Below are 24,422 nucleotides of genomic sequence, written 5' to 3' on the forward strand. Positions count from 1 at the left end.
TCTTTTAATAAGAAGATGAGCCTCCAAAATTGTATCTTATTCAATCAGTTAAGCAATAAGCTTTTATTAGGTGCCAACCATGTAGCAGATACTCTGTTAGGGCCTGGGAGTATAAAAACAAAAAGAAACTGTAGCTGACCCCAAGGAATTTATGTTCTATAGAGGAATAACTACAACATAAACACAGGGTAATTATTTTTAAGGGGACTACTAGTTTGGGGTAATTCAAACCTACAAATGCATATACACATATGTGTGTCTTTAAATATTTGTATATGTGTGATACATCCTATACAAATTTATATACATATTTTAAGTACATACATACCTATACACATAAGAGTGATAAAGAGAGAGAAGAGATTAGGGTTAAAACTCACCCTAGCTACTATTCATGCCAACCTCCCAAATACTTTGTATCCATTTACTTACTTAAATATATATTCCTAGAAAATGTCAACTCCCTGAGTTTACAACTGTACAATGATTATATTTTTTATTTTTTACTTCCAGTGCTTTATATAATATCTGGCATAAATTCAGTGGGATACAATGTTTGAGACTTTCTTATTATACTCTTTTCTTCTGAATTATCATGCATTTATTGGTATCCTGACAACATGCTTGGTGAAATTTTTCAGTGGATTGATTTTTCCATTTTTAGGTGAACTGAACAATGTACAAAATCATCCTATACATTATTTTTCTAGATATGAAAAATTGGTAACACAGAGGTCCTACTTTTCTTTACAATCAAAACATGAGAATTAAATATAAGTAACCCAAAACTCTTTGGGCTATATATATATATATATATATATATATATATATATATATATATACACAAATATATATGTAATTTTAAAAATTAACAATACTTACGCAAAACAAATGACAATGAAGTCAAGCCAGTTCCAGGGATCACGAAGGAAAGTAAATGGTCCTATACAGAAGCCTCTTGCAAGGATTTTTACCAGTGATTCAAAAGTATATATTCCCGTAAAAGTATACCTGAGGGCAAGTATCCAAAGGAACATTATAACCCAAAATAGCAAAGCATTTAGGAACAAAGGAGCTAGAATTGGTATGAATCTATATAAATAAGCTACCTCCCTAGAGTAGTAACCCAACATTCAGTACATCACTGTTTGTAGTGTATATCTTTCCTGTCAGGATAGGCCATAGCCAAAATTGGGCAATCTAATCAGTACATTATTTCTCATAAAATATGATTTAATTGGTGTGGTTATTTCCATCAATAATGAAGACTGTAAACTTCTCTATAACTCAGTACATAGTTTTTGAGAGTTACAGCAAAAAATACATCATCCCATGGTCAAATTGGTAATCAGCTTCTCTGAACCACACATGTGAATCCTTGGTTCAGAGAACCAGAGACTCAGAAACTATGAAATCTTCTCTAGATAGTTCAATGATACTCATAATAATCCTTACTTCTCAGACAGGGGAAAAACAACAACAAAAAGTATAGCAGCTAAAATATTGTGACATAAAGAGAGATAAAAAACAAAGCAACGGCTCCCCTAGAGGGATAACTATTCTAATTCAGAATGGATTCAGGAATATTCAGCATTTAAAATGGGCATTTTGCCAGGAAAACTTACTCAACATTCTTTGTCCAGTCTGGAGGGCTACTCAATGTCATAAATATACAGTTAGTGAGGATAGTACACATGATGAGCATGCTGAATAAGGTAGGTCAGAATCAAGGAATGTAATATAACAAGCCATATTAGATACATTGTATGTATTCAAAAAAGACAATTATCTAAATAATGAAAATATAAAATCTCCAATTAAATATTTTTCCAAAAAGACCCTCTTTCCCCCACCTAATGTTGTGTGTATACACTACCAAATATTTGCACAATGCCTCAAAACATTGACTTAGGCTATATGCCAATGCATATATTTTTCATTAAATTTTATTCCAGTTGAGAAATTTAAATATTCTTTCCAAATGGAAAAACTTCATTTGAATATTGAAAGAGAAACCTATTCATTCAGTATAAGTTTTTTTAAAGGAAATATTATCAAAAAGTCATTGGAAAAGGATATGAATGAACCAAAATCTTAATAGAAATTCTTCTAATCAGGTTGAAAGGTGTTAAAATATACAAGGCAGGGGTGGCACTGAATCGGAAAATTGTTTTCCCTTTATTCAATACTATGAACGTCTGCAGGAGAAAAAAGAATATGGTGTGAAATTGAGAATTAAAATTGTAATTAATTATATTTCTTTCATTTATTAATGACAATTCATTTCAACTGTAGACAGTCTCCCAAACCACCAGTAGTAAAGATTAGGAATACTGCATGAACAATATCTGGAACAAGATAAACATTAAGGACAGCTTCCATCTGGACTCTGATTCTCTTTGTTTGATATTCCCTCATAATTCAAATAAATTATGATGAACTTTGGTTAAAATAATTATACTTAAATTTATCAGACATCTTTCTTCTATGCTAGTATAGTATATCGTGATAAACCAAATGGATTTTACCCATAGATCATTCAACAGGTCAGAACACAGATTTCTAGTTTTGAAGGAAAAAAATATATGTTGTATTTTAATGAAAGTGCTGATTAAGGAAAACTGAGAGATACAATTGTGTACTGCTATTTTGGTGATATATTATAAGAATAAAAATTTCTTTCTTATATTAATCAGATGTAGGAGCAAATAGCACAATACATTAAATGAATGCCTTGTAAAAAAATCAATTTACTATTGAAGAATAGCACACATTCTTTCTATAGAATTAAATGTCATATATAATATAAAGAATAAAGAATGACAAGTCATCAAGAGCTTTCTACATAATTAGGTTAATGCTAAACTAATTTTTTTAATGATGTCTCCTAAATGTAACATCAATGTAAAATTTATAATTTCATAGATTCATGAAATTTTGAAGCTAGGATGGTTGGATGATCTAGGTCAGCCATCTTATTTCTCAGATGAAGAAAACAAGAGATAAAATTTATTAACCAACTTCATACAGCTATTTTTTAAGAGAAAAAAAAACCCAAATAATACTAATTGGACAGAAAGTACCTAAAACATTAACATAATTATGAAAAATAGAATTAATGAAATAATTTCTAATAAAAACAAATTTACATTTAAAGTTTTCCCTGAGAAAACATATTTCTACTACATAATCCTTGAAGTAATTTATAATGCTTTATGGGTAAAGACTTATTACTTTAAAAATGTTGATGTTTTGATTATTTTCATCCCCTTTCTTCACTATCCTTCTTTTCAATTTGGTGAGATTTGAAAAGAGCATATTGGGAAAGCTAATTGGAATAGAATCACAGAGTATCAAACCATGAAGGGACATTTGAGATTATCTAGTCCATTTCTCTCATGTTAATAGGGAGTCAGTCTATATCCAAGAGAACAGAAAGCTTTCCCCAAGTAATCATTATCTTACTACTAATGTCATTTGAGATGCTACTTCTACTTTCATATCTTCCCTGATCACACCATCTTCCAGTTTTTATCATTCTTTTCCTCTTTAAATGTCCCAATATATGTATATAATTTCATGTGCATCTTCCATTAAGATTTAAGCATCTTGGGGGCATTTATTGGACTGTTGACAAAGCAAAGAAAAAGCTGTAAATCCTTGGCAGGAGATTAATTTCACTTTCTAACAAACATCTCTTCCCTCAGACTCCCTTAAATGCATTTTTTGGACCATGGTAATTGCAAAATGAAAATCAGTTGAGCTTAAAAAAATTGCTAAATAGCTTGAATGGACAAATTACTCAGAATAAATTTCTTACCCTATAGTATCACAATTCTCTTCAAACATTAAGTATTCAGTAAACAAGTTGGCCCTACATGACCTTTTCAGTTGTGTGAGCTGATTAGAGTGGGACAATGCAATATTATTGTTATTAACAGTAATTCCAAAATGACAATGATAATAATTATTATTAGATCCTCTTTCATAGATCAGGGTTCTTGATTCAAATGTCTATTTTCTGTATCCAGAAATTATAGTTATGGTATTACATTACTTTCTTTTCAATATTCTATGTGTATGGAAACATCATATGAAACCAGTAAGTAATTTTCCATGTTGAAAGAAGAAAAAAGCTTTACCCTTGTAATGTCTACATGGAATATAGACTTGAGATAAGGTAAAGATTTCATTTCAATGATATGGAATGATTTGATCTCATTACAAAGCAGTCATAATGGGAATGTACTTTACAGTTTAATATATTATTCCCTCAACATTAAATCATTGTGATTTATTGATAGTGCCAGCTTCTCCACTGCTTCTTATAAAATGGTTTTAAGTTCAGGCAATTGTGCTTTTTATGTTTTCAAGTCTTTCCATGATGTATAAACTTTCCTTTCTTAATAACATGCTAGTTTGTGTTTTCCTTTATATTAAACTATCATCTTATGACCTGTCTTCTACTTTATTGCTCTTTTTTTTAATAAATATTGTGCTTATGTTCGACCTTCCATAAAAAAAACAAAACAACATTTATTGTACATGCTGAAATAATCAGTTGGGCCAGAGTACAGAGAATAATTTATAGAATTTTAGTGTTTGGCTACCAGAAGCTGACACCCATCTTCTTCACAATTTCCTGGAAAAGTTATCTTTAATCATTAGACAAAATAACTAGTTATGTCTTCTCTAAGAGGTTATTTGGGGGTGGCAATCAACTTGGTTGCAGATTGTTATAAAGAGTTTTTTTTATTTAATTTAATTCTGTCTCATTAAGAGCAGAGTTTCTATGTAAGAGCAGTTTTTATAAGGACAGATTTCAATTAAGTGACACTCCATTTTCTCTGACTTCCAAGGGAGCAGGGTTTCTGGGGATTTTGGTGTCATTCTCTCAGTCAAGAAGATCTGACAGATACTTTTGAGAGTTTGAAATATAGCTATCAATTTGAGAAAGAGTTTACTGAGGGCTTTTCTTTTAGGGAAGAGTTTTCTGTGTTTCTGTGTGATAGGCAGATTATTGATTTAATGTTCATCAATTTGTTAGATAAGATAGAGAATTTAATATTAGAGAGAGTAGATTTAATTAGGCCTGCTTTGTCAGGAAAGCAGATTTTTAGATATAGGGTTTTTTGAGATTTTAATATAGGATTAGAATTTTAGATGTAGTATAAGAATTAAGATATAAACTATCACTTTTCCTACCTCCTGTTTCCTATCCCTACCTCTTCTCTGTAATACATAAGAGTTGCTTGTGTACCAAATTTCTCACTGCCACTTTATCATCCTCTATCAATAATATTTAACCATTAGAAGAGCATGTTATTCTAGTTTAGATGGAAAACTGAAAACTTATAAAGAACATAAATGTTCACTATTCATAATCAAAATGTTAATAATACTACATTTTCCTTTTTTCATTTGGTAACAAGGTTTTTTTGTTTGTTTATTTTTAAACCAGGCTTAAAATTTCATAGGTATATGGAGTTCTGGTGAAGAAAATTATCTGCCTGGGCAGCTTCTCAACTTTTCTGCAAATTTAAATAATCTTGGATACTTTTAAGAACATTTGACATAAAGAGTAACAGAACATTAACTAAATACAGAAGTATATCAAAACAAAAGTATGCTTAAATTTAATCTCTTGTCTTAGAAGTTCTTAGTATGTAGTTTTTGTTTTACCTTGCAAAATTTCTTTCTGCTCACTTTTAAATGCTTCCCTAAAGTCTAATCCATGGAATTCTGCATCTTTACAATAAGGCCACAATTCACTCTGTTTTCTTTCCTCTAGAAAATGGATGCACATTGCACAATTTCTATTGCATCTACTAAAGAAGCTGTTTTGTTTTAAAGTAATGGGTTGCACTTTACAGTTTCTGAAAAAAAATTTTCATGCTATATTCTCAATTATCCTCATCATCATATGTAATATTTGTCTACTTTTGCAAAGTACTTTACAAATATTATCTTATTTGATTTCCCCAACAACCTTGTGAGATAGACTCTTATTAATCCCATCTATAGATGAGGAAACTGAGACAGAGTTTAATTGACTTGCCCAGCATCACAAAGCTAATAAGTGTCTGAGGCTGGATTTGACTTCTGATCTTGATCCATAGTCAAGCACTCAATACACTACTTGTTAGCTGTCTCTACAAAACAACTGACTCTGATGTCCTTTTACTTTTTAGTTTGAGCTCTGATTTCAATTTCTACAGCACTTCTATACATTCCCTTCTCTCTACTCATAGCAAAGATCCTAGTTTAGCTCTCATCACCTCTCACTCATAGTATTCTCTTTTCCTAAAATCCCTATGTACTTGATTCCATCTTCAACACAGCTTCCAAAGTGATATTCCTAAAATCTGTCTCCCTTGTACTCTAAAACCTTCTTTGCCTCCCTGTTACCTCTATGGTCAAAGAGCAATTCTTCTGCTTGTTATTTGAAACTCTTCACAATATGAACTTTCCCTCTATTTCCAAAATTTCTACCCAACACTCTTCAAAACACTCTATAAGGAAATATGTTTATTTGCTGTTCCTCACACATTATGTTCCATCTCTCAACTTCATGGTTTTGTACTTTCTCCTATGACTAGAATATTCTCTCTCATCTCCATCTTGTAGAATTACTAACTTCCTTGACAATTCAGTGTTAATATAAGCTGTTGCAAGAGGATCCAAGCCCCCAAACTACTGATGCCTCACCCTTGTAAAATTCCATCTTTCCCTCTTGCAACCCATCCTTACACCCTTTAAAATTACCTTATTTCTACTTTGCATGTTGTATATACCTATTTATATCATACTGTCTCTTCCATTAGAATGTAACCTTTTTGAGAGCAGAGGCTGTTTATGCTTTCTTATACATCCCCAAGTGCTAATCACAGTGCAAAGTGCTTGATAAATACTTATTGATTGTTTACTATAACCTCTGAGATTGAAAAAAGAAAAGGCAGGTGTTATATACCATTTTGGTCAACTCACTATGTGTTCATCATAATTTTAAGATATCTGGTGTTCTGCTCTTCCTGACTGGCACTCCCACAAGTGGGTCTCTCCTGTGCCCCATTCCCACAAGGCTTTATTCTCAATTTGCTAGCAATAAAAAAAGCCATCTGAAACCAATCTCTTCTGATAATTGCAGAAGGTACACTTCATCTGTATTTTAATAGGGAACCACAAGAGGGACACAGAGGAATCATAAACATTTTAAGGAATTAATTTGTAATTGAATTTCAGACACTGTGAGTGATGTGAAAACTATTTGGGGACAATATCCATCCTTGTTTCCTGGCTTTCCTGAATTTTCAGCTTAAGTCTCATCTTTTACAAGGAGCTTTTGACAGATCTCCTTAATCTAAGGACCTTCTCACTGCAATCATCTTCAACTCAGTCTGTATATATCTTGTTGGTACAGTTTTCTGAATACTGGACCCCATTAAGACTACGTTCTTTGACAGCAGGGACTTTTATTTGCTTTTTTTTATTCCCAGAACTTAGTACAGTGTCTGACACATAGCTGGTGCTTAATAGTTACTTGCTGATTGACTGAGTTGATGAGCCTTACTCAAAGCCTTAGCCCATTGTTGATTCTTTCCATCCTTCTTCATCTTAGCTCTGAATGGAACTTAGCAGCCTTGTGGTCCCTCTCTTACTGAACGAGGCAAATAACCATTAATAAGTTACTGCATTTATGGTGAAGATTCATACCATGGATATAAACTTCTGCCACCCTCATCTTCATCAAATTCTCTTATCTCAATTTAAAATTTCTTCCTGTATGGAGAGGGAAACCAAAACATTATCCTTTGGATTACAGGAAATGCTCACATTTTTATCCATGTAGTATGGGTCCATATCTTCCAAGGGCTCTGACACCATTCCTGGAGGAATATCTCCATAAATAAATGGAAGCTGTTTACCAGCTTCCAAGTCACTACTTGGCTTTGGGCCTTCTTCTTCTTCATCTGTTTTCTCCTCTTTAGGTTCCTTAGATTTCCCTTCTGAAATGCGTTGTTCAATGAGTTCAAGAGATTGTCTGGTGAAGAAGACGAAGCTCTCAGGTCCTGGGGGAGGCAATGTTGCCATCTTTTCATCCTGTAAATGTCAATTCCTTCTCTTTTCCTTGTATAAGAGGCCTGCATAAAGGACAGGGGTGGGGGTAGGAGAGAAGAGAAAATATTTATAAAAGTAGAAGTTAATATTTTACCAAAAAAAGTAGCACTTTTCCTGAAGTACTATCTATGACATATATAATAAAGACTTCAGTTGAAATCTCCACCAAAATTGCCTTTAAAGCTGAAAGTAAATCAAATCAATGCAAGATTCATGCATTATTTACAGTGTACAACTATTTCCTTACAGATCAGATCTTAGCCTAAGTCTATGAACTATAAAAAAACATTTTGACAATAATATTTCAGTATAATTTATTCTCTTCACAATACTTTGCATTTTTATTTTTTGCATTTCAAAATGGCATTCTGAGATGGGTTACATAGGACAGGCTTCAACAAACTGCCAGGGGAGTCCATCAGAAGAGGTTAAGAACTCTTTGATGTAGATGTTCATCATTTATCCTACTCCATTCTGGTTGTTCCTTTTACCTCAGGACTAATTTGAAGTAAACATACTCTGTTTTTTTTAAACTGTCAAAGAATATGCTATGCTTGGTGAGACTTTTTCAAAAATGCTAAGCATTTAAATACCTCAAATATTTTAATTTTGAAATATGTTATTAATTTATCTTAATTCCCCCACTTTATTAAATAATATATATTTAACCCCTTAATGGACAATTACTGCATTGTATTTTGCTGTCATTTTCTATATAATTATAGCTGTCTATTATTCACAGTGTACACTGGTTTATTAAGAGAATAAACCCAGATACTGTGAGATGATGAACATAAAAGTCAGTATCAGACCTCAACCTCTTCAATAAAGAAATTCTTTAAAACCATAACTGTTATATCTTGAACTCAACTAATGAGCCAAAATCAGCCTTTTCACCTGCTGCTTTGGGAGATGTTAGGTCTCTTTCTGTTCTTCTTCCTTATCTTTTCCTTCCTCCTACTCCTTCACCCATTTGACAGGGCTGCCAAACTAACAATTAGTATGCATAGATATGGTAATGCTTTTCCTCTGTTAGAAACTCTTTGCTGGAGCTCTTTACTGTCAGACTAGTCAAGTTCCATAAATTCATTCAGACAATGAGCAACCTTATCTTTCTCTCACATTCCTCCCTTTCACATACTTTATATCTAGCCAAACTAGACGAGTCTCTCTCTTTTTTCTTGTATTAGTGTTCTAGATCTAGCAATCACAAAGATTCTGTGCCTCATAGATTCACCATGGAGAGAATCGGAAAAGGGTTCAGGAAGTAGAGCCCAGAATATTGCTGTTGCTAATCTTGTCATACAGAGTCATGATTGCTTAGTCCTTGGGTGTATTCTATTCCTAAGTCTTTAAGTACTTCACAGTGCAGCTCAAAACACAAGACTCTACTCAAGGACATCAACAGCACAAGGGATAACAGACCTGGACACACAGGGAAAGCCACCCAGATAACCAGACTCCTCAGAGATGTCCCGCTCTGCCACTGCAAAATCTAACCTCATTTTCTTCTCCTTCCTTTCAAAACACATAATCCAAATACCACAATAGAATGCACCTGCAGCATTAAAGGCAGGCTGAATAATCAGTCTCTAATTCTTTCTATGTTCTGCCTAGAGACAGCTGGAAATTAAAAGAGGAGTCAAAGCTTCCATTAGATTGGTTAGTAATAATGGCTTTTGATTTCTTGCTCCCCAGATCATCTACATACGAGATTGTAATCATACCCTGAGCTTTCTGAACATTAGTGTCGTATCTTTACTAATATTCTCTAGATCTGGAATAGATTCCCTAGTTCAGGGTTGGTGAAGGTTTTCAAGTTTGAGTGCCCAGATGGCAAGTTAGAGCTGTCTGTGAGCCCCCTGCATTACCCAAGAGAGTTGAGGGAGAAAGTGCTTGTTTTGGGTGGCTGGACAAAGAGTCAGGGCAGGCAAAAATGTCCTCGGATACTGGGAAAAGGGGGAAAAGAGTAGCTCCCCAAGTGCCAGCGAGGCATGCTTGCCAATACTTTTACCAATGCTTCTCTAGTTGAACTCCTATCAGGAAAAAATTAATTATTAGATTTATAGATAGGAGAATAGTTCATGATCAAACAAGGAAGAGAGAATTATAGAAAATGAAATGAATAATTTTGATTCATAAAATTGAATGTTGTTGAACAAAGACATCTCAAAAGTTAAGATTAAAAGGGAAATAATTAACTGAGAAAAAATTTTTCCAGTAAGTTTCTCTTATAATGTTCTCATTTCCAAGATATATGAGGGACTGATTCTAATTTACAAGAATAAGAGCCATTCTTCAGTGAATAAAGGTCTAAGAAAAGACAGTTGTCACAGGGAAAAAACCCCAACCTATCTATAAACAATGGGGGAAAATACTTTAAATCATTGCTAATTAGAAAAATGCAAATTAATCTGAGATTCTATCTCATACTCTTTAGAATGTCAAAGATAAAAAATGGAAAATTATAAATGTTAGAGGACTTATGGGAAAAGAGGTATATTGGAGTACTTTTTGTAGACTCATGAATGGATATAAACATTCTTGAAAACAATTATATAATAATTGGAATTACTAGAGCTTATATATATACATATATTTGAGAGAGAGAGAGAGAGCATACTAGAATTACACTAGAGTAATAATGATGGGGAACCTTTTAGATGGAGAATCATGCCCTGCACCCACCCCACCCACCAGACTAAATGCTACCCATTCCCCCCCCCCCAATGAGTGCTGTGCCCCTTCCCCAACCGAGTGCCTGGTATGTCCTGTTCCTCTCCCCCAAGCCTACATAGGGGACGGAGTAAGTGCTCCAATGGGGCTGCTGGGCAGATGAAGTGAGGAATGTCCACAGTGAGTGTAGAGAGGTGGAGGGAAATGGCCCAAATGCTCTGCTCCCCTATGCTCTACTGTCTGTAAGCAGCCCACCTACCCCTTATGGGCAGAGGGATGGGGGATGTGAAAAAAAAGTCATGGGGCAGTAGAGAGGGGAGGGGAGCAGCTCCTCCTGAGTACCTCTGACATTCTAGTAAAGAACTCTGGGGTAGGGGACAGCCATGTGCTCACAGAGAGCATTCTGCATGCCATCTTTGGCACCCATGTCATCGGTTCACCATCATTGTATTGTATTAGTTACTAAAAAAGTGTATGCCCTTTGACCCAGCCATACTCCTGCTAGATGTTTAACCAAAGAGATCAAAGAAAGAGGAAATGGCCCTTTTTGTACAAAAATATTTATAACATCTTTTTTTGGTGGTTCCCTAAACACAGAAACTGACGATATGGCACTACCTGCCAAAACCTTTCCTGATTCTCCTAGTATTCCTAAAATCAATATGTACATAAAATACTCCCCTTGAAATTACTTTGTTTTTACTTATCTGTGTATATCTACACAACCATAATAAAATGTAAACTCCTGGAGTAAAAGAACTCAAACCTTTTAGTTTCTGAACTCACACTTCCTCCCACAAAATAGGTATTTGTTTAATAAATGTTTGCTGAATTCACTTTCTGGATTAGCCTACCAGTACTACCTACTCTGAACAGAAATGGAATTTAAGGAGCAAGTTTCTCAAAGACACACTTTATAGGACAAGGATCAAGAAATTTAAAACTATATTTTAAGGTCCTGAAAAGCTTGAATGCTTTAAATTGCACTCTTTAAAATTACACATAGGATGTTGATGCCTAATAGGCAGAAGTCTTCAGTGGAGTCACCATGTTGCATTTTTGGTCTATGCTGGCAGTGTGGTACAGTGGATAGAAGGTTAAACTTGAAGTTGGAATGCTTTGTTTGTTGTCTGTAGTTGTTATTCAAGTATTTTCACTCCTGTCTGACTCTTTATGACATTGGGGGTTTTCTTGGCAAAAGTATTAGAATCGTTTTCCATTTCCATCTCCAATCCAAGCTGGTTTGCTTATTTTACAGATGAAGAAACTGAAGTAAATAGCAAGGGACTTAAACAGGGTCATATAGCTAGAAAGAGTCTGAGTCCAGATGGGAACTCAGGCCTTCTGGCTTGCAGGTCAGACTCTCTATTCATTATGCCAGCTAGCTGTCCTAGAGTGGAGGTGATAGGGGTTCAAATCCCACTTCAAGTACTTATTAGGTATGTGTCCATGATATATGGACAAAAAAAAGTACCTACTTCTCAAGGCTATTGTGAGGAATAAATATGTTAATGCATATAAAGGAATTTGTAGACTATCATCTTCTCCAACTATTTTTCTCAAGGTGGTCAGAAGATTATTATACCATAAAAACTACTGAGCAAGAACTTTCACCTAGCTGAGGCATCAGCACAGAAAAGCACTGCTAGAACAACAAGTTTTTGGTTTTAATTCACTCAGATCAGGAAATAGAGTCCTACTACAAAATTTTGGTGTATGGGGAAAAAAAAATAAGGAATAAACTGATGGGAGTCACCCCGTGCCAGGTAATTCAGAAATTTGGGTACAGCCTGAACCCTATAAAGATTAAGTTATCATCTGTCTGTTACCCACAGGGGAACTAAAATAACTAAAAGGAGGAGAAAAATACCAGAGGACAACTAGGTACAGTGGGTAGAATGTTATCCCTAGATGAGAAAGACCTGAATTTAAATCTGAATTCAGACTTTTATTAGCACTTTGATCCTGACCAAGTTGCTTAACTCTGTTTCTTCATTTTCAAAATGAGGAAATGATGAAACTAGTCCGTTTTCTTTCTGAAAGAAGACCCCACCTGACATCCTGAAGAGTCAGTCATGATTGAAATGACTGAACAGTAGGAATACCAGACCATTGACAAAATAGCCCACAAAAGCCACAATCACCATTTGCAGCCAAAGGATAGTTGCTGAGGCTCACCAACACAATGCTGGTGCCATCTGGAGCATAGCCAATCTCTGGATAGGTAGAAGCATTAGGCTAATCAGAAAGCAGCCATCTCTGATCAGTTTGTGGAAAGTATTCCCTTTTTTAGGAGGTTATACCTTATTTTCACTTGTGCTCTAGTTCAAAAGAATATAATAGCTTTTTCCATAAAAAGTAGGAATTGAATCTATCTTAAAGGACGATGGATGGGGCTTGATTGTCACAATTTGTTTCCTCAAAGTACACTTGCATCTTTTTTTTCCTGCTTATGTCCTAGTCTATAACACATTATCAAATCACTTATACAACTTTCTCTTGATAGTTCAGAGCAAGGATCACAAAATCAATAAATATTTTTAAAGTGACTTATTAAGGGCTTTCTTTCAGTTTTTTTCTTCCTTTTATTTTTATCTTTGTTTTTTAGGATTTTCAACTTGGTGTGTAATTATCGATTTTTAATTTGTTATTTTTTCTGCTTTTTTCACCTTCATGCTCAGTTTGTTAATATGTTCTTTCTCTATTTTGTTGATATAATTGATTAGAACATAAAATTTTCCCTAAAAGAATAAGAGAAAAGAGAGAGAAGTTCAGGAAATGGAAAGAAGCTCCAGTAGACAGTGATATTGAAAAAAACGGAGACAAAAAAGGTATGAGAAGAGAGATTTAGGGTCAGCATTAGCTTACTTATCTGTATAAAATTAAATATATACTTAATAAAATTATGTATATTTCTATATTTGTAATAGGTACATTTTGATACTTGTAATTATCTACTATGTAATAAAGATGTTACACATTGTAAAATGTACATATTTTATAATAACAATATAAATTTCTATTTAATAAAAGAAAAATTTTATGTGAAATTTCCAATAAAAAAAGAATGGGGATGGTTGAGTGTGAAGAAAAACATGGTAATGGACTCTTTCCTCTTCTTTACTCCCCCAACATTTTTCCCATCCATCCCCTCTACCATGCCCCCATTCCTGTTATCCTGGGAAAGTAGAAGTCCTCAGTATCACCCATGTGTACTCTTGTGACAATCACCTAACATTTCTTCCTCCTTATATTCTCCTCTTTGAAACAACTGTCAGATCTAAATTCCTTATACTTATATCTGGTCATGTTACATCTCTACTTAAAAACTTTAGTGTCTCCCTGTTAAATAAAAAACAAGGCATTGATAGATAATTCTGTCATTCAGAGTTTGTTGTCAGCTTAACTTGCTAGTCTTATCTTATTATTTTATTACTTTGGCTTTCACACACTACATGTTACTGGAACTAAACACTGTATCACAGTATGCCAATATGATAAAAACAAGAATGCTACCTAATTGATTTACCATTTCAGAGTCATACCAATTAGACTATCAAAATAATAATTTATAGAAATCTATACTCATATATTATATATATATATATTTAAGGAAATAGAAAAAATAAAAACTAAAACTAAATGGAACAACAGAATATCAAGAATCTCAGTGGAAATAATGAAAAAAATGGGAAGAAAAGGGAGTCTATTGGTAATTTCTAAAATTACAAAGTAGTAATTATTAAAGTAATTTGGTACAGGTAAAAAAAGTAAAACATATTAGGTACATAATACAAAGAAATAAAACATAAAGAGTATCATTTGTTGGATAAAGCCAAAGATCTCAGTTACTGGGCACAGGACTCACTATTTGATTTTTTTAAGTGCTAGAGAAGCTAGATGATGGGAAAAATAAGCTCCAAATGAGGCTGAGATAGAAAAAGTCACATCAAAAACAAAAATTAGATGAGCAAGGAAGAAATTATCTTTTTGGATCTTTGTATAGAAGAATTCATAATAAAACAAGTGGTAGAAAGGCACAGATAAGATGAAAATGAGTTTTAAATCTGTAAAGTCAAAGATTTTTGAACAAATGTTATGTGATAAAATTGTAAATGAAATTGCTAACTGAGAAAAATCTTTATAAATTTTTTTCTGATGAAGGTAACTTTTGAAGACATATAAGGGGCTGATTAAAATTTATAAGAATGACAGTCATTTATTAATGAAAAATATTCTAAGCATATAAACAGGAATGTAGGTATCCAGTCATGAAAAAGTTGCTTGACTTCACTGTTAGAGGAATTTCAATTAAAACAATTTTAAGTTTCCATTTCAACTGTGTCCCATATTGGAGATGCTCTGAGAAGCCAGATACATCTATGTACTTTTAGGAGAGCTGTAAACTGGTCTAGCCATTCAGGAAAGCAATTTGGAACTATGCTCAGAAAATTACCAAATTACACGTATTCTTTGACCGAGCAATACCACTAGGCCTATATATTAAACCAAATTTGATGAAATATAGCTATATTTATATAAAAATTATATCATTTCCTCTATTAGTCAAGAATTATAAATGATGGCAGTGTCCTCTTATTGAGGAATGGCTAAACAAATTATGGTATATGATAGTAATGAAATGTCATTTTACCTTAAAATTAATGAAATTCAGAATTTCAGAGGAAATTGGAAAGGCAATTATGGAATAATATAAAAGAAGCAAGAAGAAATGGGAGAATGATTTATACAATGATAACATTTTAAAGAAAATCAGAAAGACTCAAAAGCTCTGATGGACATAATGATACACATGAATCCCAAAGAATGAAGATGAAATATTCCATTTAACTCCCTAGGGAAAAGTAATGAACTTAAAATACAAAAGAGAAATATTATAGACATGGCTAATGTAAGAATTTATTTTGTTTTACTAAGCAACTGTGTTTTTTTTTTCTTTTAAAATTGCTCATTAATGAAAATAGTAGGAGGGACAGATTGTTTTTTTAAAAAATACTTGTTACTGGGGGCAGCTGGGTAGCTCAGTGGATTGAGAGCTAGCCCTAGAGATGGGAGGTCCTAGGTTCAAATCTGGCTTCAGACACTTCCCAGCTGTGTGACCCTGGGCAAGTCACTTGACCCCCATTGCCTAGCCCTTACCACTCTTCTGCCTTATTGACTCCTAGACAGAAGGTAAGGGTTTAAAAAAAATACTTGTTACTTAAAAAGTAAAAGTAAATTATTTAAAAATGGAATGGAAGCTCATTGAAGGCTGAGATTTTGTTGCTTGTTTGGATTTGTATAAGTAGGGATTAGCATTGTTCCTGGAATATATCAAGCACTCAGTAAAAGTTTTTCATTTATTCATTTCTTCTACTGAAGTCCACCTGTTACACTTTTATTTATAATTCTTTAATGTATAGTTCTTAAATGTGGGAAACATGACCTCTAAAGAATATGTAATTAATGAATGTAATGGTGGAATAATGAGTTACCCCTACTTTCTTCACAACATATCTAACCTTCACCTATTATCCCACAATGCTCCTTCATTCACCCTCTACCTATTGATATGTAAGCTTTCATTCTCTCACTTCTGAAGAAGTCAGCAGGCTTTTAGTGAAATCATAACTTAATCATCATGTGGGTATGCTCAGCAGAAATTTCAGCAACTACTACTAGAAAATTTCCGACATACTGTCCTCACCTTCTTCCACTCATGATCTCACATCTGTGAGAGCCTTCTTTGGGGACTGCCATTACTCACTGGGCAATAATTGATTAGTATTAACATTTTACTGAGAGAAAAAATTGGTAACCATTAATTAACAAAAACATATTCACAGAATTTAATTATTCTCTTTTTTATTTCTTTGTGTTTCATGATGGATTTATATGGACATGATTATAAATATACATATATTGGAGGTGTGCTCAGAAAATTTTACTCAGAGGGAGAATTATCAAAAAAGTTTAGAGATTATTGCTGTGATGCACTTGTATGGGTTATGAGAAGATAAACCCTTGGCTACAAATATCTTCCCCATTGGGAGAACTTTTTTCTATTTTTTTCTGCTGTGTGAATTTAACATAAAATATACCCCTTATCCATTCATGCATTTAGCCAGGGCATCGACGAGTCCCACCTCGGGGACCTGGAGTTTTGATTTCTGGAAGGTGTTGGAAGAAGTCCTCTGAGTGACAAGTCAGGATGGAAGGGGACCTGTCCTGAAGCTAAGCTTGGCCAATCTTGCCATCATTGGCTTTCTAGAAAATGGAATGGCATAGAAGCTCTCTTGCTCTCGCTTTCTCTCTCTCTCTCTCTCTCTCTCTCTCTCTCTCTCTCTCTCTCTCTCTCTCTCTCTCTCTCTCTCTCTCTCTCTCTCTCGACACACCACTTGCTCCCTTCTCTGGAGTGTTTAATACTCAGCCTGAGCCAAGGCTGGGAGCAGGCACCAGGGATGTGTGGTGTGGCTTGGATGTTTTTAGTTAGGACAGCTGGTGATCCTTCTCTCTGTCTGTCTGTCTGTCTGTCTATCTCTCCATCTTTTACTAATTAATAGAAGGTCATCAAGAATTTTACTCATAACAATATCTTTCAGGTACTTAGCTACTGGCATGCCTGTCTCATTCGATTGTGTACTTTTTTTTAAAACCCTTACCTTCCATCTTAGAATCAATATACTATGTATTGGTTCTAAGGCAGAAGAGTAGTAAGGGCTAGGCAATGGGGGTTAAATGACTTGTCCAGGGTCACACAGCTAGGAAGTATCTGAGACCATCTCTGGGCCTGGCTCTCAATCCACTGAGCCACCTTGCTGCCCCTTCAACTGTGTACTCTTTGAGGGCAGAGACTGTCTTTTTGCTTTTGTATCCCTGGTGCTAAGGTCTCTCTGTCTGGCACATCAGAACCACTTAATTCATGTTTACTGACTCCACTGGACATGCTTGTTAAGAAAATATGGATGGTCTTCTGCATCAATACAAGAAATATCAACATGTATTAGCTCCTAGGTGAATTGATTTATTAAAATATTTATCATGTAATATTCCCTGTATAACAGAGGAAATATTCCAGAGTTTTTCTTTCTTTGCTATCTGTGCTTCTGTATACACAACTGCAAGCTTGATTGCAGCAAGGAAAACATCTAATGTAAAGTTTGTATCTTCCCCAGTGGCCAGCACTGTGCACTGAAGCTAGTGAGGGATTAATAAATGTTTGTTGATATGAATTTATTGAATTAACAGAGAAGAAGGCTCATTACAAATGTGCACAATGGCAAACTTTGTCAAATTTGGTATTTTGTTCAAGCGCAGCTCTGAGGGTGTCAAGTCAATAAACCATTGATGCTAGCTTGTTTTTTATTCTGAAGGCTCAGCTAATTGGATTTGAATAGATATTGCTCTCCATCAAAACTATTACAAACTATGGATTTTTTTAAAACAGAAGACCATTGAAGATGATGAAATACTACAGATAGTTTAGGGATATCATCAACAGTGTTTTTAAAATTGCGTTCCTAAAGCATGAGTTATAAATGGCCTCATAGTTACATTGGTCTCTCTTTCCCTCTAAATTACTTAAAATTCATTTGATGATCTCCTTGTCAAAAGTTTTAAAATTAAGACAGGAAGTCCTAAGCATATCAAAGAGAATATCCAGAAAAACTGAGATAATTGAGAACTTTGTAATCTGAAGTAAGAAATCATCTTGAGAAATACTATATATGGGCAGATGTTGTAAGGATAAATGATTGTAGTTTGACAATTTTTCTTCTATGTTTCGTATTGTACCAATTAAGGAAGCAGTTTTTCTGAGGAAAAATTACACCTGAATATTGAAAGTAAAAGGTGAGTAGAAGTCCAAGTACCTACATGGTAAAGTAGCTCCAGAAGAGATTCTACCTCATTCCTAAGCTATATAAAACACAAGAAGTGAGGGAATCCTCTCTATGACTGCATCAGATTCACAACTTGGGATACTTTCTGTGTTTCATTTTTCAAAGTGCCTCTCTATCAAGAAACATTTCTTCATTCTTCTCTTAACAGGAATCAGCCTTGTGGAACAAACCCATCATTGGCAGAACAAGGAGTCATATAATATGTCAGGAATATGTCTAGGATATACAGTGCAGACATGATGATTTGTAGAGACTATATGATTTAATGACCATTTATTATATTTTAATATCCATATTAGCAATTTCAAAGCTAATTATAAGAGCCAACAGAGTCACAATACTGGGTATAAAACTGTAAGCAGGGATGCAAAAAAAAAAGGTTAATGCTAATTACTCTCCTTCAGCTTGCAACTATTCCCACATCAATTAAAACAAAACATCAATTATATTTAGAACAAAATATTGACTTTCCCATTGTGTTCCAGCACAATGACAAATAAAAGTAATCCACTGCTATAGTTTTCCTTGTTCTACAGGCAGTTTGCAAATGAAAAACCATCAACTCACACACATATACAAGGTATTTTAATAATTTAAGATGCTTGAAATATGTGCAAATTCAACTCATCTTTAAAATGTTTTCATGAAATTTGACATCATTTGAATGAATAGACATCTATGATTTTTATATTAAATGATTTTTTTTAAACTTAAAGCATCTTCATATAAAAACTGAATAATTTATGAGTCCCCTTCTAATTCTAAAATTCAATCTTTCTAAGATTTAAGTAACCACAGTATGTATGACATTGTAATAGAGAAAAGATTTATGAATTATGGAAATTATTGTCCTTAAAGATACCTCATGAGTACTTACTTTATGTTGCTGTTGTGAAGCTCTACTGAGATAATTTTGTAAAGCATTTTACAAACTCCAGAACATATTGTAATATCAGCTAATGATAATGATGATAAAATAGTTAATTTGAGGTTGATGACTTGAATTCCTTCAATTAACATGTCAATTAATAAGTGCCTCTTATGTTCCAGAAACTGTGCCAGTAACTAGGGAGACAAAGCCAAAAATAAAACTCTCTCTCTGCTTTCAAGGAATTTCTTTTCTATTTGAAGGTCTTCCCTCCCTCTCTTCCTTCCTTCCTTCCTTTATTTCCTCTTCTTTCCTTCCTTCCTTCATTCCTTCCTTATGAACAATGCAAGGATCCAAGACAATAGTCTTATAGTATGAATATGGATCAAGGCATATCATTTTTCATTTTATTTCCTTCATGATTTTATCTTGTATAAGAGTTACGTTCTTTCATAACATGATGAACATGGAAATACATATTGCATGACAACACATATCATATAACATGACATCTTAGGAAGAAGCGAGGAGAGGGAGAGAGGAATGGATAAAGAAAACATGGATCAGAAAATATCAGAAAATGAGTGTCAAAAATGGACTAACATGCAATCCGGTAAAAAATATAATTAAAAAAAAGAAAAATCAGAATGCAATTTCACTCTACAGTTATAAAGGATTTAATATCTTTTCTTTAATTCCTAGGTTCAGAACAAGTTTAATCAACTTGAATTTTTATCCATGTACAAGTCTGCAAATGTGGTCAAAAACATGATAAATTTCTAAGCCTCCACTCCTTCCCTTCAGAGTGTGACTGTACCTTACCCCCTTGCCATACATTTCCTCTTTTTTTAACTTGAAGTCACCCACATGCCTTAAAGATATGTGGATAATGCTTAAAGCCCACAAAAGATCTGGGTCAAAAACCCTTAGCCCCAGTCTTGATGCCTCAGGCCCAAATTCTGACTCACTCAGGCAGTCTGATGAGTATGTTAGTATTTGGCTAAGGATGAACTGCCTAAGAAGCACTGGATAGACAGTCAAAGGCCTATTTTGCTGAAAGAAATATCTATATTCATAGCAGTGGTACAGTCCAGTGTGTAGAAGCTAATATTGCTCAAGGTTCTCCTGGTGACAGAAATGAGCTCCACATTGGGCATTAAAAAAATGAGTGATGAAAGGAAAGAAAGATGGAAGGAGAAGGTAGGAAGAGAAGGAAAAGAGAAGATGGAAAGGAGAAAGCACAAAAACGTATAATTAAAATATGGGTGTGGACAAGAGGGACAGGGGAATGGAATTTGAATGTCTAGATCACAGAGCACTAGTGCTGATCACACTCTTCTTCTAAGGGCCTTTTTTTTTGTAAAGGGGTTAAGTAGAGAGTAATGAAAAGGAAAAAAACCAAAGAGAATAGGATAAAGATAAACACAAAAATAATTACTGTAAATGAATGCAAATGGGATGAACTCACACAGAAAATATGAGAATATCAAAATGGATTAGGAATCAGAACTCAATAATATATTGCTTACAAGAAACACATTGGAAACATAAAGACTCAAAAAAGTTAAAATAAGGAAATAGAGCAAAATGTAGTGTACTTCAGCTAATCTCAAACATTCGGGAGTAACAATTGTGATCTCAGATAAAGAAAAGGCAAAAATATGATTCTCCAAAGTGATTATTTAAAGAACAAATCATAGAAACAATGAATAATTTCATTAAAGAAAATGACAATGATGAGACATCCTTTCAAAACCTATGGGTTGCAGCCAAAGCAATACTCAGGGGGAAATTTATATTCTTGAGTGCATATATTAAAAAATTAGGGAGGGCAGAGGTCAATAAATTGGTCATACAAAATAAAAAAATCGAAAGTGAACAATTTAAAAATCCCCAGATGAAAACTAAATTAGACATCCTAAAATAAAAGGAGAAATTAATAAAAATCAAAAGTAAAATAACTATTGAATTAATAAATAAGTCTAGAAGCTGGTTCTTTGAAAAAAACAAATAAAATAGAGAAAGTACTGCTCAATCTAATTTAAAAAAGGAAAGAAGAAAACCAAATTAACAGTATCAAAGATGAAAAGGGAGACCTCACCTCTAATGAAGAGGAAATTAAGGCAATCATTTAAAACTATTTTGCCCAATTATATGGCAAAAAATATGACAATCTATGTGATATGGATGAATATTTACAAAAATATGAATTGTCCAGATTAACAGAAGAAGAAACAGAATATCTAAATTACCCAATATTGGAAAAAGAAATTGAACAAGCCATCAAAGAACAAATGAATTATATCAAACAATCAAAGAACAATTAATTCCAATATTATACAAACTATTTGACATAATAAGAAAAGTGGGAATTCTACCAAATTCCTTTTATGACACAAATATGGTACTTATTCCAAAGCCAGGTAGATCAAAAACAGAGAAAGAAAACTACAGACCAATCACATAATAAAAATGGCCATCCTAACCAAAGTTATTTACTTATTTAGTGCCATACCCATTGAACTACCAAAAAACTTTTTTACTGAATTAGAAAAAAACATCACAAAGTTCATTTGGAAGAACAAAAGATCAAGGATATCCAGGGAAATAATGAAAAAAATAATACAAAGGAAGTTGTCCTTGCAGTACCAGATCTCAAACTATACTATAAAGCAGTGGTAATCAAAACAATATGGTACTTGCTAAGAGACAGAAAGGAGAATCAGTGGAATACACTTGGGGTAAGTGACCTCAGCAAGACAGTCTATGACAAGCCCAAAGATCCCAGTTTTTCGGACAAAAATCCACTATTTGATAAACACTGCTGGGAAAATTGGAAGACAGTATGGGTGAGATTAGGTTTGGATCAACACCTCACACCCTACACCAATATAAACTCAGAATGGGTGAATGACTTGAATATAAAAAAGGAAACTATAAGTAAATTCTGTGAACACAGAATAATATACATGTCAGATCTTTGGACAAGGAAAGATTTTAAAACCAAGCAAGACTTAGAGAAGGTCACAAAATGTAAAATAAATAATTTTGATACATTAAATTAAAAAGTTTTGGTACAAATAAAACCAATGTAACCAAAATTAGAAGGGAAGTAGCAAATTGGGAAACAATCTTCATAACAAAAACCTCTGACAAAGGTCTAATTACTCAAATTTACAAAGAGCTAAATCAATTGTACAAAGAAATCAAGCCATTTCCCCATTGAGAAATGGGCAAAGGACATTAAAAAGCAATTTTCAGATAAAGAAATAGAAACTATTAATAAGCACATGAAAAAGTGTTCTAAATCTCTTACAATCAAAGAAATGCAAATCAAAACAACTCTGATGTATCACCTCCCACCTAGTAGAATGGCTAACATGACAGCAAAGGAAATTAATGAATGCTGTAGGGGATGTGGCAAAATTAGGACATTAATGCACTCATGGTGGAATTGTGAATTGATCCATCCATTCTGGATGGCAATTTGGAACTATGCCCAAAGGGTGCTAAGAGCCAAATTGCCATTTGATCCAGCCATAGCATTGCTGGGTTTATACCCCAAAGAGATAATAAGGAAAAATACTGTGGAAGAATATTCATAATTGTGCTCTTTGTGGTGGCAAAAAATTGGAAAATGAGAAGATGGCCTTCATTTGGGGAATGGCTGAACAAATTGTGGTATCTGTTGGTGATGAAATATTATTGTGCTGAAGGGTTGAATAATGAACTGGAGGAATTCCCTGTGAACTAGAATGACTTCCAGGAATTAATGCAGAGTGAAAGGTGCAGAACCAGGAGAACATTGTACACAGAGCCTGATACACTGTGATACAATCAAATGTAATAGACTTCTCTACTAGCAACAATGCAATGATCCAGGACAATTCTGAGACTTATGAGAAAAGACACTATCCACATTCAGAGGGAAAACTGGGGGAATAGAAACATAGAAGAAAAACAACTGCTTGATCACATGGGTCAATGGGGATATGATTGAGGATGTAGACTCTAAATGATCACCCGAGTGCAAATATTAATAATATGGAAATAGGTCTTGATCAATAACACATGTAAAACACAGTAGAACTGCGCATCAGCTACGGGAGGGGCTAAAAGAGGGGAGGGAAAGAACATGAATCTTGTAAACATGGAAAAATATTTTAAATTAACTAATTAATTAAAAATTTCCAAAAATTAAAAAAAATTAAATTAAATAACTGCAGAATGTATAAAATTTGGGGAGCCCACTTATCAAAACCAACACTGGAACTTTATGAATTCAATTATAAAACAATATTTATAATAATAAAAATAGTACTAAATGGAGAAATATTGTTCTCACAGATATTGTAAGGGAAAAATTAAAATGGCAATAACCCATAAATTAACTTACTTATTCAAAGCTATTTATTATTGTACATTATAGTATATAGTAGAGTAGAGTACAGTACAGTACAGTACAGTAGAGTACAGTATTATTTAGTATATTAGGAAAACTGGACATCAGTCTGGCTGAAATTAGGTTTACATTAACACTTCACACTATATACCAAATTGAATTTCAAGTGTATACATGGCTTAGATATAAAGAAATACATCACTAAAAAAAGTATCCTTTGGATCTAGAAATATACAGAAGAATTTATGGCCAAAGGATCACAGATGATAAAATGGACATTTTTGAATATGTAAAATTAAGAAGCTTTTGTATGAACAAAACCAGTGCAGCTAAGATTGGAAGGGAAACTGTTACCTGAGGATTTGAAGGACGGAACTTTGAAACAAATTTTTCTGATAAATGTCTCATTTCAAAGCCATATTAGGAGTTGATTCAAATTTATAAGACATTTCCCAGT

At 33.7% G+C, this 24,422-nt stretch overlaps 1 protein-coding gene across 1 annotated transcript in view; it reads right to left on the bottom strand.

The window, feature by feature from the left end:
- LOC100016648 (sodium channel protein type 9 subunit alpha) overlaps positions 1-24,422 on the bottom strand; it is a 228,785-nt gene that overhangs the window by 100,220 nt on the left and 104,143 nt on the right. The window contains exons 2-5 of the mRNA XM_007494304.2: positions 7,834-8,141; positions 2,080-2,198; positions 1,626-1,715; positions 883-1,011 (exon numbers count right to left, since the gene is read on the bottom strand). Coding sequence (XP_007494366.1) covers positions 883-1,011; positions 1,626-1,715; positions 2,080-2,198; positions 7,834-8,091 — 596 coding nt within the window. The 5' untranslated portion in view covers positions 8,092-8,141. The remainder of the gene's footprint in view (positions 1-882; positions 1,012-1,625; positions 1,716-2,079; positions 2,199-7,833; positions 8,142-24,422) is intronic.

Source organism: Monodelphis domestica, chromosome 4 (assembly GCF_027887165.1).
Source record: "Monodelphis domestica isolate mMonDom1 chromosome 4, mMonDom1.pri, whole genome shotgun sequence".
Classification (NCBI taxonomy): domain Eukaryota; kingdom Metazoa; phylum Chordata; class Mammalia; order Didelphimorphia; family Didelphidae; genus Monodelphis; species Monodelphis domestica.